Source organism: Papilio machaon, chromosome W, assembly GCF_912999745.1.
Source record: "Papilio machaon chromosome W, ilPapMach1.1, whole genome shotgun sequence".
In the NCBI taxonomy this organism is placed as follows: Eukaryota; Metazoa; Arthropoda; class Insecta; order Lepidoptera; family Papilionidae; genus Papilio; species Papilio machaon.
The window spans coordinates 264,838-279,912 of NC_060015.1; the positions used below are offsets into that span (position 1 = coordinate 264,838).

The window sequence follows — 15,075 nt, forward strand, 5'->3', positions numbered from 1 at the left end:
ACATGCCCTGACCAGAGAAGCAGCGAAAAAACTAAATTACAAATTCGTTTGGGTAAAAAATAGTCGCATATTCATGAGGAAAACGGAGACGTCAGAGCACATAACTATCCGTGAAGCTGACCAGTTAAAGTCACTGACTTAGCGTACAGTATTTATTAAGAATTATCTGTATTAATTTAGTTCCATATTATTATTTTTATTTGCTTCCTACGTTAATTTGGAACCACATATTGTTTTTGTTTGTAAGGTGTTAATTATGAACTATTTAAAAATTTATTATCAGAATGTTAGAGGTCTGCGCAGCAAATGTCGGGAAGTCAAACTTAATATATTGAACAACAATTATGATATTTATATTCTGACTGAAAGTTGGCTGAATAATAGTGTTTTCGATGGAGAAATTTTTGATAGTAGATACACCGTTTATAGGAGAGATAGGGAAGGTAAGAACGGGGGTGGAGTTTTAATAGCAATTAGTAATGACATATCATCGCATCGTATGATGGTGTGGGATAGTAGTTGTGAGGATTTATGGGTGACGATTGATGTTAAAATTTCGGGTAAACCTACTCGTATCGCAATCTGTGCAGTATATCTTCCACCTCCCGTCACTAAAGATAAATTAGAAGATTTTATCTCCCATGCGAACTTTGTCATGAGAGAAAATGATCATGTACTACTGGCAGGTGACTTCAATCTTACTAACCTTACGTGGTCCCAACAACCGGGAGTATCGTATTTGCAACCCACTGGTAACCCTAGCAGTAGCCTAGATGCAATGTTTGTTGATTTTATTGCGGAAAATGACCTCAACCAGTTCAATTGCATTGTTAACTCTAACCAGCGAATCTTAGATCTCGTTTTATGCAACACAACTGAACTTTTAATTAAAGAAACCAGTAACCCTATTAGTATCGTTGGTTGTCACCACCCACCGTTAAATATTACAGTAATTTCCTACAAAAAGCAATTAGTTAAGGAGATTTATAATGAGAGGTATAATTTTTATAAAGCTGACTATGACAACATAATTTTCGACCTAAACAGAATCGCATGGATAGATGTCCTTTCAAAGCGCAACGACGTAAATACAATGCTATTGACCTTTTATTCTGAATTAGACAATGTAATAAAAAAATACGTACCCAAATCTAAACCTAGAAATAGTAGATATCCACCTTGGTTTACTAAAAACCTTATAAACTTATTAAGACTTAAACATAAAACTAGAATGAAATATAAAAAGTACAAAAATCCTCTTGATAATATAGAATTAATCAACCTACGTGAGCATTGTAATAAACTACTTAAGAAAGAATATAAGCGCTACATTGAAAGGATTGAGTCAAATATTTCAAAAAATCCGAAATATTTTTTGACCCATCTAAAAAACTTAAAAAAATCTCCGAACACCTACCCTTCTAGAATGGTTCTAGGTGACCAAATAGCATCAAATGGAGTTGGCATATGTAATTTATTTGCGAAACATTTTTCTTCAGTATATGATGTTAATTATTCAACAAGTGGTGGCGCAAATAGCAAGATTTCTAGCATTTCTCTTTGTTCTGTCCAATTTACTCAATTCGAGGTGTTTAAGAAACTAAAAAGACTTGACTTAACCAAAGGTACTGGCCCTGATAATTTGCCTCCTATATTTTTGGTAAGGTGTGCAGAACCCCTTTCGCTACCTGTTAGTATCATATATAATGAGTCTTTAAAATCGGGAACCAATCCGAACATCTGGAAACAAGCCAGAATTGTGCCAATTTACAAAAAAGGCGACCGTAGCGATATAACGAATTATCGACCAATTTCACTGATTTCAGTTTTGCCGAAAATGTTGGAAGCCATGTTGCGTCCAATTTTTGTTTGTCATGTTAAGCGATTAATTTCTGATGCACAACATGGTTTCACTAAATGTAGATCTACTGCCACTAATTTATCCAACTTTGTAACCTTTCTTTCAGAATCAATTGACTCTCGTGTCCAAGTAGACACAGTATATACAGACTTCTCCAAAGCCTTCGATAAAGTTAATCACTCGCTACTTTTGGAAAAACTGGCTAACTTTGGTTTTGGAGGGTCAGTACTGTCGTGATGTCGCGCGCCGGTTGCCGTACCGTGTGCATCGTTTCCGTGTCGCTCCGCATTTAAAATCTTTAAATGTGGTAAAAAGTGAAGAGATTTACTTGTGTTATACATCGGGAGATGCGTCTCGGCGAGGCGCATCTAGTGGTATATAATACGTAGTGGGCAGAGACCAAATTAGTTAAGTTTTTAGTGTTTTAGTGTTATAACGGTCGTTTTGGGCGTGGCACTTTTTGACGAAGTTCAAAAAGTGCTTCGATTTCGTCGTGTAGCATATCGGGAGATGCGTCTCAGTGAGACAACTCGACCGGGATAGTTTTTAGTGTGGATAGAGACCAAATTAGTTAAGTTTTTAGTGTTTAAGTGCGTTTTTAGCGTTATAGAACTTTACATATGAATAGTTTACAAACGCTATGAACAGCAAAAGCAAAGTGATTTACGACATGGGGGAGGACACCTCCATGTCGGACTACACATGCTCAGAGGAAGAGGGCGCCTCCGGGCGCCGGCTGGAAGCCGCGGGCGCCGCGTGCACCGAGGACGCTGCAAGGCAAAACAAGGGAGGTAAGCCGCGGTCAGCGGGCTTGATATCAAAGTTCCGAACGGGAACGACCCATAAACGGCCGTTGGCCGCTACATCCGCAGATGAGGACGCCCCGGCCGTGGCGCATAAAGTGGCCTCCTCTTCGACGAGGGGCCGCGTTAGGCGCCCGGTAGGGGTATACAGCTTCCTCAAGGAGGCAAAGGACTACCTGGCTGATGGGGGGGATAGTGAGGGGGAGGACCCCGACCCAACTTACCGTCCAAGCGGGAAGAAGACGAGCCCCGTAGTGGCCTCTGCAAAAACCTCCGACGATGGGACCCCCGGCGCCCTATCCAGGGGCACGGTCGAGGCCCTCGCCGAGGAGGCTCTCAAAAGCGTGGAGAAAATAAAGGAGGAAATTAAGAAGAGCGGCCACCTAAAAGGTACCATATGGGGGCAAATAAACCGGGCGACCAAAAGCGTAATCGAGGCAGTTGAGGGCCTTCGCGATATAACGCCAGATGAAGAGCAGCGCAGGCTCCGCGCGGACAATGCTCGCCTTTCAAGGGAGCTGGATATTGTCCGCAACGAGCTGCGTGCCTTCAAACAGGCGTACGTGGAGTCGCAGCGGAAGTCCGTTGCAGCCCCGAGAGAGGCGACAGGGCCCCAGCAGCCCAACTTTGAGGAGGTGCTCAGATGCGCCATGGAGGAGATGAAGGGGCAACTCCTGCAGTCGGTAGGCGGGATGATCAATGCCCGCCTACAAGACCTGGAGATGCGCCTTCCTCCTGAGCCCGTCATGAGGCCCCCTCTGCGTGCCGACCAACGGCAGCCGCCGCCGCCCCGTCACAAGTCCCGATCGGGGCTCGTGGAAGGCGCCATGGAGGTGGATGGGGAAGCCCAGCCACCCCAGGCGCCCACACCCAGGGCGGTAAAGAAGGCGCCGAAGAAGGGCGCCGCAAAGCGGCCGACTGCCCCCCCGCCTCCTCCTCCCTCCAAGGGAAAACAGGGGGCAGGACAGGCAGAAGTGACTCCTCCCCCCCCAACCGCTGGAACAAGTGGAGAGGGGGAAACCCAGACGGGGACTGCTGGCAACTCCTGGTCCGAGGTTGTCCGGAGGAAGAAGAGGGGAAATGCCGCTGTCGCTGCTAATTCCCCCCCCTCAGCCGGAACAACCCGGCAGATCGCCCCGGCCCCACCAAAGGCCGTTAAAATCGTGGCCCCAAAAACCGCGGCCATAGTGGTGACCCTCAAGGAAGGGGCCACCATGACCACCGCGGAAGGGGCCACGACTGACGCAAAATATACTGAGGTCCTGGCGAAGGCCAGGTCCTCGATATCCCTGAGGGAATTCGGTTTGGAGTCGGTCAGGATCCGCACGAGCATGACCGGCTCCAAACTGATGGAGGTCGGGGGGACCACCCCCGAGGAAACCGCTGACCGCCTCGCCGCCGCCCTGGTGGAGGCGGTAGGCAGCTGGGCGGACATCACCCGCCCAACCAAAATGGCCGTCCTCAGGATCACCGGTCTGGATGACACGGTGACCACTGAGGAAGTGGCGGCCCAACTGGCATCGGTCGGCGGGTGTCCCCCCAGCTCCATGAAAGTAGGCAACATCAGGCCGAGCTTCTGGGGCGGCGGCTCCGCCCTGGTCAAGTGCCCAGCGACTGCCGCTAAGGCAGTCGTTAAGGCGGGACGAGTGGCCATCGGATGGACGATGGCCACCGTCAAAGCAGTGGAGGCCCAGCCATTGAGATGCTACAAATGCATGATGCTGGGCCACACTCGCGCGCTATGCCCAACGGAGGCAGAGAACGGGCGTCTCTGCTTCCGCTGCGGCAGTGAAGGGCATAAGTCGGCAGAGTGCGAGGCCCCCTGCAAATGCACCGTGTGTGCAACGACGGGGCGCCCACACTCACATGTGATGGGGGGTGCCAAGTGCACACCCCCGTCGGTGAAGGGCAAAGCCCCGTCGTCGAGCAGAGTGCCTCGCACTCAGCCCCAACCGCACGGCAGCCGTATGGCTGAAGAGGAAGAAATGCAGATATTTTAATGCCAAGACACCTGCATTTCGACCTACTACAGACGAACACCAACCACTCTGCCCGGGCACAGGACCTGCTCATGCAGTGCCTGGCAGAGTGGAGAATTGCTGTTGCGGTCGTGGCTGAACCCTACTTTGTCCCCCCCCAACCCAGTTGGTTCGGGGACACAGAGGGATTAGTCGCCATAGTGGTGCCGCCTTCGAGCCCACAACCCCTCTCCCTCAGGGAGCGAGGAGCGGGCTACGTGGCGGTGAACTGGGGAGAAGTAGTACTCATAGGAGTCTACTTCTCCCCAAACAGAAACCTCCGGCAATTCGAGAGGTTCCTGGATGGCCTGGAGCCGGTTGTGCAGAGAGCATCACCGGCCCAGGTCATCGTGATGGGGGACCTCAACGCTAAGTGCGCAGCGTGGGGGTCCTCCATCACTGACCTGAAAGGGGCGCTTCTCCGGGACTGGGCCGCCATGATCGGCTTAGTTCCGGAGAACCAAGGCAACGCCAACACGTGCGTGCGCCGACAAGGGGGATCAGTCGTGGACGTCACGTTCGCGACCCCCGGCATCGGTGCACGCATATCGTGTTGGCGTGTCCTTGAGGAGGTGGAGACCCTGTCCGATCATCTGTACATCCGGTTCAGGGTCTCCACCGCGCCCCAGGGGTCACAAGCCCGGACGGCGGCGGCAGGACAGCGAGGCGCCCAGGGCTTCCCAAAGTGGCAACTCTCGCGCCTCGACCCTGACCTGGCGGAAGAAGCCGCCATCGTCCGGGCATGGGCGGAGGAACCCCCCCAAACGGTGGGGGTCGACGAGAGGGCGGTGAGATTTCGCCGTGATCTGACCGCCGTCTGCAACGCCGGAATGCCCAGGGCGCGACGTGGTTTCGCGCCCCGGAAAGGTGTGTACTGGTGGTCGCAGGACCTAGCCGCCCTGCGCTCCGCCAGTAACGCCGCCCGACGGGCATTCACCCGGTGCCGCAGACGGCGGAACAGAACAGAGGAAGAGCTGGAGCGCCTTTACACCGAGCTGAGCTCGGCAAAGAAGGCGTTCTCCAGTGCGATCAAGGCCGCCAAGAACTCTGCCTATGCGGAGTTCTTGGCGACTCTAGACGCAGACCCGTGGGGGCGCCCATACCGCATGGTGCGGGCGAAGCTGAAGGTGGCGCCCCCCACGGAAACGATGGAGCCGGCGGTCCTTAGCGCGGTGGTCGAAGGGCTGTTCCCGGATAGCCCTTCTTTTGTACCACCGCGCATGACAAGAGACATGCCGGCGGACGACGACGAACAGCTGAACCGGTCTGCCGCCCTCGCCCCACCCCCGATAACAAAGGAGGAAATGGCCAGGGCGGCGGGCCGGCTCAGGGGGACCCGTAAGGCCCCCGGGCCAGACGGAGTGCCTGGTAAGGCGTTACACATTGCGCTGGAACACCTCGGGGAGCGCCTCCGCACACTGTTTAACGACTGTCTGGCGGAGGGGCGTTTCCCCGGGGTGTGGAAGGAGGGGCGACTGGTGTTGCTGAGGAAGGAGGGTCGCCCCGTCGACTCTCCTTCCGGCCACCGGCCGCTCGTGATGCTGGATGAGGCCGGGAAGCTGCTCGAAAGGGTATTGGCTTCCCGGATCATCCAGCATCTGGAGACGGAAGGGCCGCAGCTCTCCGAGAACCAGTTCGGGTTCCGGTCCGGGCGATCCACTCTGGACGCCCTGACCGTCCTGAAAAGGTTCTCGGAGGATGCGGCCGAGAGGGGACAGGGGGCGATGGCGGTGTCACTCGACATCGCCAACGCCTTTGGCTCCCTCCCCTTCGGAGTTATAGAGGAGGCACTTCGGTACCATGAACTGCCCCTCTATCTCCGGAGGATTGTGGGACACTACCTGCGAGAGCGGGTAGTGTCCTACATGGGGAGGGGGGGAAGAGAGGAGCGGCGGATGGCCTCCGGCGTTCCTCAGGGGTCCGTCCTAGGACCCCTGCTGTGGAACATCGGTTTCGACTGGGCCATCCGCGGGGAGGTGCTGCCCCGGATGGCTGTCATTTGCTACGCAGATGACACGATGATAGCCGTCCGGGACACCACCTGGAGGAAAGTTAAGAGGAGGGCGGAAGCCGGGGCCACCCTGTTGGTCCGGAGGATCGAGGCGCTCGGACTCCGCGTGGCACTCCACAAAACCGAGGCCCTCTGCTTCAAAGGGCCGAGGTGGAGAGTGCCCGCAGGAGCGACCCTCCGGATCAACGGGGACGAGGTCGAGGTTAAGGCCCGGATCAAATATCTTGGCCTTATCCTCGATGGGGGTTGGCGGTTCGGAGATCACTTCCGGACGCTAACCCCCCGACTCGTCGGCGCGGCTTCCGCCCTCGCCAGGCTCCTCCCGAACCTGAGAGGTCCGGGCGTGCAGGCCAGACGACTGTATGCCATGGTCGTTCGCAGTATGGCCCTGTACGGCGCGCCGATATGGGCAGAAGCTCTTGACGCGTCAAACAGGGCCCTCCTCCGCAGGCCGCAGCGCATCGTTGCGGTGCGCGCATGCAGGGCCTACCGCACGGTTGGCCATGCAGCGGCCTGCGCTTTGGCCGGCACTCCCCCGTGGGAGATAGAAGCGGGTGTGCTGGCCGAAGCGTACCGGGAGCGGGTCGAGCAGAGAGCTCGGGGCGAAGCCCCGGCTCCAGAGGAGCTCGCCCGGTCCCGGGCGGAGAGAAAGCGAACGACCATAGAGCTGTGGGCTGCTGGCCTAGCGGACGCCAAATACGGCGCCCGCACCATAGAGGCCATACGCCCACGGCTCTCGGACTGGTGCGGGAGGCGCCACGGCGCAATGAATTATAGACTTTCCCAGATTTTAACAGGGCACGGCTGCTTCGGGCGGTACCTACACCACATCAGAAGAGAAGAGACGGCGTCGTGCCACGAGTGCGGCGCTGATGAGGACACCGCGCAACACACCCTTCAGGTATGCACAGCGTGGTCCGAAGAGCGCCGCACTCTGGCAGCGACGATTGGTGATGACCTCTCACTCCCAGGTGTAATTAGCGCCATGCTGGGCAGTGAGGGGTCATGGGAGGCGGTTTCCTCCTTCTGCGAAATAGTAATTTCGCAGAAGGAGGAAAGGGAGCGAGAGCGCGAGGATAATCCCCTCGCGCCCCCGCTCAGACGCAGGAGAGTGGGGAGAAGGAGGCGGGCTTTCGCCGCCGTACTTCCCCCCACAAACCACGCGTGAGAGGGTGGCCCCTTCAGGGCGATAACGCAGGCGGGGTCACGGAAGAAAGCAAAAGCGTTCCCGTGGCGCCCGCCATAATGCGTTAGAGGGCAGTCAGGTTTTAGTGGGTATTCCGGTCACCTTCTGTGGCCGGCGAGTCCCACACTCCCTACGCCATTGCACAGCCCGGCGTAGGCGTGCGTAAACGCATTTCCTGACTATAAAAAAAAAAAAAAAAAAAGGGTCAGTACTGTCGTGGCTTTCATCATATGTTGTAGACAGGTTATCTTTCGTTGTTGTGAAAGGCCATGCATCACAGCCTTATAGATCTACATCAGGTGTCCCTCAGGGATCTATACTGGGACCAATTTTATTTAATATTTATATAAATGATGTCCTAGAATGCATCCACGAGTCGAAATGTTATGTCTTTGCTGATGACCTAAAGATTGCGAAAGAAATAAGATGGCCTAGTGATAGTAGGGCTCTCCAAGAAGACTTGGATAGACTAGCTCAATGGTCCCGTAAAAATGATATGGCTTTGAATCCTCAGAAATGCTCTTATATAAGATTTACACGAAATCGCAAATCGTTCCAAACAGTTTACGAAATCGATGGTGTACCTCTAATTAGACAGGAAGTAGTCCGTGATTTAGGTGTCACATTCGATGCCAAATTAAGTTTTAATCAGCATATTGAAAACATATGTAAATCTGCAAGGTGCATGTTGGGTTTTGTATTTAGAAACTGCAAGGAGTTCAAAAACCTAGGCACTAAAAAACTTTTGTTCACGGCACTCGTAAGAAGCAGGCTTGAATATTGCTCAGTAGTATGGAACCCTAATTATCAGGCTCATAAAGACCGTATCGAGTCTATACAAAGACGATTTACTTTTTTCTATTTTAATGGACTAAATAAACGAATGCCTTATACCAACCGAATTGAAGTTTTTAACCTTATGAAGTTATCTGACAGGCGCACGTTACAGGACATGCTATTTTTATACAAGCTATTAAACAATCTACTAGATAATTCAGATCTGCTTAGTCGTTTTTCCTTTGATGTCCCAACTCGCTTACCACGTCACGCAAAGTCTATCCTCATTCACAGAACATATAAATCAAATTTGGGCCACCATTCTCTAATCCCGAGGTTGAGCAGATTACTGAAATATTTTATTAGCAAAGATAGCTCCATCGATATATTCCACGATAGTCTACCAAAGTTTAAATCAAAAATCGTCGGCGTATTGAATTCTCATAAAGTTGCAGACACCTAACATTTTATTTTATTTTGTTTTGTTTTCCTTTTCTAAATTATGTTATACGCGTTTTTAATTGTGGTTTCATTTAAAAATAACTACTTAATTTAAATTAACTTTGATCATTTCTCTAATATTGTTTGTTTAATTGCTTTACTTACATAGATAGTTTTTTGTTTCATTACTTGATTGTTTATGCACCGATACATTATACAAGTTGTGTTTATCTGTAAGTGAAATTACATGTTACCTGAAACCTGTTGTAATAGTGTCTAAAAGTGATGTATGAACACATGTACTTTTGTTGATAAACCAAATAAATAAATAAAAATAAAGTATGTAATATGTGCTCTGTTAACTTATTACGTTGCCTAAACTATGATTGTATTGCTCTGTAAGCAATCGTAGTACGTTGACGTTTATCGTTGACTCCTACTTGGAGTACACACTTGTTAAAAAGGCTGCCGGTCTTCATTAAACCGATTGTTTATTTACTTTTTATCGTTTGCATTGTTATATCAGTCAGTCAGTCAGTCAGTCACTTTTTTCAGTAAGGATTACAATAAAATTTTATTTTATAGCGTCCTCAACGCATCCATAATTTTATAAACGTGTTTATACCCTTACGTGCTAAGAGCGTACTTACCAAAAATACTTAGTAGCTAAGTGATTTTAAGTTACAAATCGCCCACTTATCTCTATATATTGAGAAAATATACTTACATGTGCTCAGGCTGTCTCCTAATTGAGGATGGATGTCTATAATTGAGGATAGGTGAATTCTTATACAGGCTAGTAACGTCATACACATTATAAGTGTGATTTTCCTAAAATACCTTGAGAAAAAAGGAAAAGAATTACGTTTAGTTGTACATCTGCTACAATTTATAACTGTAAATCTATTCACACGAAACAGCATCAATTACTAACGATACAAACCCTACACCAATATTGAATTAGACTCATCATTATTACAAATGATTTTAACACTACAACATGTCCTTATGTCTCTGGTGGGCTCTCTTCTCTCGCTTTCTCTCTGCCTACGTCGTTACTGATGGGCTTACATATATTCAATAAACCAGAACGCCTGCAGAGCGATCCTCAATGAGAATAACGACTGCCAAAAACCTTACATCTCATACTTACAATGCATATTTTAACCCCTGGAAACACTTACTTAGCAACCAACGTTTGTTCACATTCCTGCAGTTATACAAATATTTATTAATAATATTATGAATATAACACATACAGTGACATGCATCTTACGAAGCACGTTTTAATACAGGTTAACCGAGCTAAGGAGCTAAGACAATGTTGATGCCGTAATCATTTTAAGTAAACAAAACCACTCTGTATTATTATTACTATTTTCATACTACACTTCAACTGTTGAACATTTTTAACACAATAAGCCCTTTTTCATGGTCTCCTTTGCATTATCATTTCCAAATATATACCAAACGAGGAGCCCTCTTTAATGAACTACATATATCGTTAAATCTAATACTCGTAGATACAATAGGCCTATGACACAAGACAAGCCAACTCAAGATAATTTGGAAATTATATTGGTAAAGGTAGACTGATATGTACTGTAACACTTCATATTAACATGTAAGCTGCGTGAGTATAAAATCCTTTATACCATACTAGTTATCGTCCGCGACAATGTCCGCGCGAACACCTTAATAGGAGTATGAAAGAATGGATAGCAGCCGATTATAAGACCTACTGAATATGCATATAACATTTACTAAATAAATCGGACAAGCCACTTTTGAGATATTGTAACTAACATTATGATTCTAGAATTTTATATATAAGATGATAAAATGATGATCATCACCGACTTTAAGGACGACTGGTAACTAGTTTCTTTATGCATCAATTATTAATTCATACTCGGTGCATATTTACCTCAATTAACCGAGTATATTCTGAATAAACATTTCTCATTGGTTTTGAGTCATAAAACTATCTTAATTTTTTTTTTTTTTTTACCTTATATTCCTAATAAGCACTTTGATGGTACTTGAATGTAGTTTAGTATAACCCTGCGTCAACCTTACAAACCGTGACTATCCCTTCGCTCGGAATATGGCAACACATGGTTATTGTAAATTTATTATGTGTAGGCTTGCAAACTGCAATCTTGACCTATATACAGTAGTGTAAGTACTTTATACCAAGGGCAATGTGGCGATACATACTTATTGGTGAACCATAACAAGTACATTGATGACTATGATATCAATTAGTCCCAGAATAATTGTTTAAACACATGTTTGCTTAACTAGTGTCTCGTTGTCTTTTTTTTTATCAGAAAAGGTATTTTACGTTTGAATATAATTATTTGATTAAAAACACTGAGGTTGCAGTCGATCGACGTTTTATCTGACATAAGCAAATTTTTAACACAATTTGCTATATTATTTGCGCCTCAGCAAATTACCGCGCAAAGTACTTATATAATCTTACCCAATTACTCCATAAAGCAACTTATTTATTTATTTTCATTTCTACATTATACTCCCAATACAGCTACAATGAAATAACTAATTTATAAGGTTTCTGCGATACTAAATTCTTTCAACTAATTAGTCATTTGTTGGGTCTTTAACAAACGCCCATAATAACTACCCCCGAATATATTTCATGAGCAGTTATTACACGATTACAATATTATAAAGCAATTATTGCTGTGCACATGTATTATTAACACTAGATATACCAGCGATTTGAATATACCTAATTCTACCAGACCAGTCAAAATGACTGGTGCATAAAAAATTTACATAAAAAATAAAAATTTGGTATTATTATAAAACGATACGGTTTCAGGTAATTTCTTTGCAGCTTTATAAATTTTGAAGTGTTTATGTTTTGTACTTAGTGCTTTTTTATTAGGTTTGCTCTTATAAACAGTAAGTGTGCATCCATTAGATTGGTACAGCAACATTGAGAAACGTGTCATACTGTCTTTATTCAGTTTGCAAATTTGCATTGAAGCATTGATGCATTTTGAATGAAGTGTTTTTAGATCGTAATTTCAACGCCAAAGGAATACTTGTAAAAAATTTATCAGTTGTTACAGTTCTACCCTTCATGGTATATGGTTCAAGAAGTTTCATCACGATCAATTCGCTTAGGGGGTTGATGCATTTCGTGTTTCGTCTTTTCCTAAATGCGGAAAGCCATTTACCACATATTTCGTCTCTACGTCGGACGCCAACCAAAATTTTATGCCAAATTTTTGAGGGTTTGTTTGGCATATATTGAGTAAATCTGCATCTGGCCTTTGTTGGAAAAAGTTGCTCATCCACGGTAATATAAGCTCCCGGTTTGAAGCAATTTTTACTGTTTTCAATAAATTTATCCCAAACTGCTGAGACTAAAGCGAACTTGTCTGCCTGCAAAAGTTGACTCCAAAGACGATAACAAAAAACGCTTCAGTGCTATATGTACTGTATCGGTCTCATGATTCCCAAAATCATACATTTTTTCATACAAACACAACCTGTCATTTTGACTGGTACTGGTATAAATGTCAACAACAAAAATTATATTTGTTACTAATGTATATAAAATAACATTAAGTTTATAAAACGTACTCTCTTATTATAGCTACAAAAGTCATAACATCAGTTCTGAAAAAAAATGTGTAATATAGTAGGAATTTTGAATTGAAATTGCACGACCAGTCTAAATGACTGGTCTGGTAAATCTAGTGTTAATATTACGACGCTAAACTTGGTCTAGCATTATTTTTAATTGATCGAGGTGTTAGGTAATGTGTGGTGGTAAGGTACTTACCTCGACAATTCTGGTTGACGTCGTCTTGCTTGCCTTATGGAATCTGCGACTGTACCTTGGACGCCGTTCGTTTTACTCGAAGGACCAACATGTACATCCTAAATCGGCCCCGGATAGGGGACTGACTGCGGATATACAGAACAACTCGCACGGGAGGTGCACCGGCAATAATCAACGGTGCACCCCCAATGCGGAGCACGGGGAAATAAAACCACCTAATGCTGGTAACGGAAGAGTGGACTGTAGATCCATAGGTCGCTGGTTCAAATCCGGCTCGAAGGACCAACATGTACATCCTAAATCGGCCCCGGATAGGGGACTGACTGCGGATATACAAAACAACTCGCACGGGAGGTGCACCGGCAATAATCAACGGTGCACCCCCAATGCGGAGCACGGGGAAATAAAACCACCTAATGCTGGTAACGGAAGAGGTTTATTTGATGTGTATTTCGCCTTATATATGTTCTTAGATGCATGACCAAGCATGAGCATTTACACGATCCTCATAGGTGTGTGTGTGTTACGTGCGCCCCAATCTTTTAGACTTCCTGCTACATATCACGTATGCTCTACATATTTTTATCGTTGCTGTGGAATCTTCCGTTACTATGGGCAGGCTCTGCTCTAGCCATGGTCGTTGATACGAACAGACATCTATCGTGTCGTCGAACAGCACAATGGCCGCCTTAACCACGGAGTCAGTGGTTAGGCTCCTGGCGCATTTATTTATTTATTTATTCCTTTATTGCATGTTACAGTATTTCTTGTTTAGAGCTTACATGTAACACCCTGTAAGGGCATAGCAATATACAGGTACATATGTAGGTACCAGAGTGTTTTACAATAATAATTAAATTCTTTTAAACATTTTCCAGTTTACATAAATAGTAATTTCACAATCTATAGAGAAGGTTAACACGAAGCTAATTATACAATACTTCAATAACATTTTATTTCTGCTAATATTATTTTACAAAAATATAAATTTAACATTCTTTTAAAACATTTTCAATCAGTACATTTAAATTTTAACGATTTCCCTATTCTCTTTTTTATAAATTTTAATTTGACATTTTATCATTAAAGAATTCGTTCAGGCTATAATAACTTTTTTGTATGAGAAATTTTTTGAGATCTTTTATAAATTTAATAGTCTGGTATATCTTTTATGTAGTTAGGTAAATGGTTATAGATTTTAGTTAACATTGTATGTGGTGAGGTTGTCACTAGAGTCATTGTTGAAAAAGGAATATTAAGTTTGTTCTATAATAATAATAATAATAATGTTTATTTAATTCAGACTACAAAGATCCATATTATTATACTAGGGTTAGTAAAGGCTTAATAAGTAATGTTAGTAACAAAAATAAAGAGAAAAAATAAATAAAACAAAATAAAATAAACTATAGACTATTCGTGACCGGGATATGGTTGTTACTCAGTGATACAAGAATACGCTAGTCTACATGTATATTTATCCAGCGAGCCAGCATCACTGAGTCCCACCTATCCAACAAAGCATTCAGGATAACGTTATGGCTGTCACGCATTCGGCGCAGTAAGGAGGCGCAGCGCTTTCGCATGATGGCATGTTGGCATGTTCTATATCTATTGTTACTTTTAATTGTTTTCATGGGTGAATATAAATGAAAATTATTTTTAACAAATTTACTGGCCTCAAAGATGTATATGCCGGTCAATGTAAGTATCTTAAGTTTTACAAAATATGGTTTACACGAGTCGCTTTGTTTTATATTTGCCAAAATTCTTATGCATTTTTTCTGTATAATAAATATTTCTTGATTATCACAACTATTCCCCCACAGTATGATACCATAAGCAAGTCTGGAGTGAGCATTGTACTGTTTTTGTTATTTGGGTTAATATTATACACTTTTAACAAATAAAACTTATTTAATATTTAACTAATATATTGCAAAACTTTTTCACATGCTCCCCACTCACTTGACATTAATTTTTCTAAAGTTGCCATAATACAAATTTTTGTACTGTTGTACAAACATTTTTCTAAAGTTGCCACATCCCTCCCTTTTCCAAACTGAAACTTAAATAAAATTAATTATAGTACTTAGAACACCTTAACATTCAAAACAACTATTACCCCACACTAATAATATGAAATTAAGATTAA

General features: G+C 45.1%; 2 protein-coding genes across 2 annotated transcripts; both read left to right on the forward strand.

The window, feature by feature from the left end:
* Positions 1–243: 243 nt before the first annotated feature.
* Positions 244–2,098, forward strand: LOC123723306. Its single transcript, XM_045685890.1, has 2 exons — positions 244–1,286; positions 1,968–2,098. The coding sequence occupies exons 1-2, from the start codon at positions 257–259 to the stop codon at positions 2,096–2,098; spliced, it is 1,161 nt and encodes a 386-aa protein (XP_045541846.1). The 5' UTR covers positions 244–256.
* Positions 2,099–2,531: 433 nt separating this feature from the next.
* Positions 2,532–4,664, forward strand: LOC123723307 (spermatogenesis-associated protein 21-like). Its single transcript, XM_045685891.1, has one exon. It carries the CDS (start codon positions 2,532–2,534, stop codon positions 4,662–4,664), a length of 2,133 nt encoding a protein of 710 aa, XP_045541847.1.
* Positions 4,665–15,075: the final 10,411 nt, after the last annotated feature.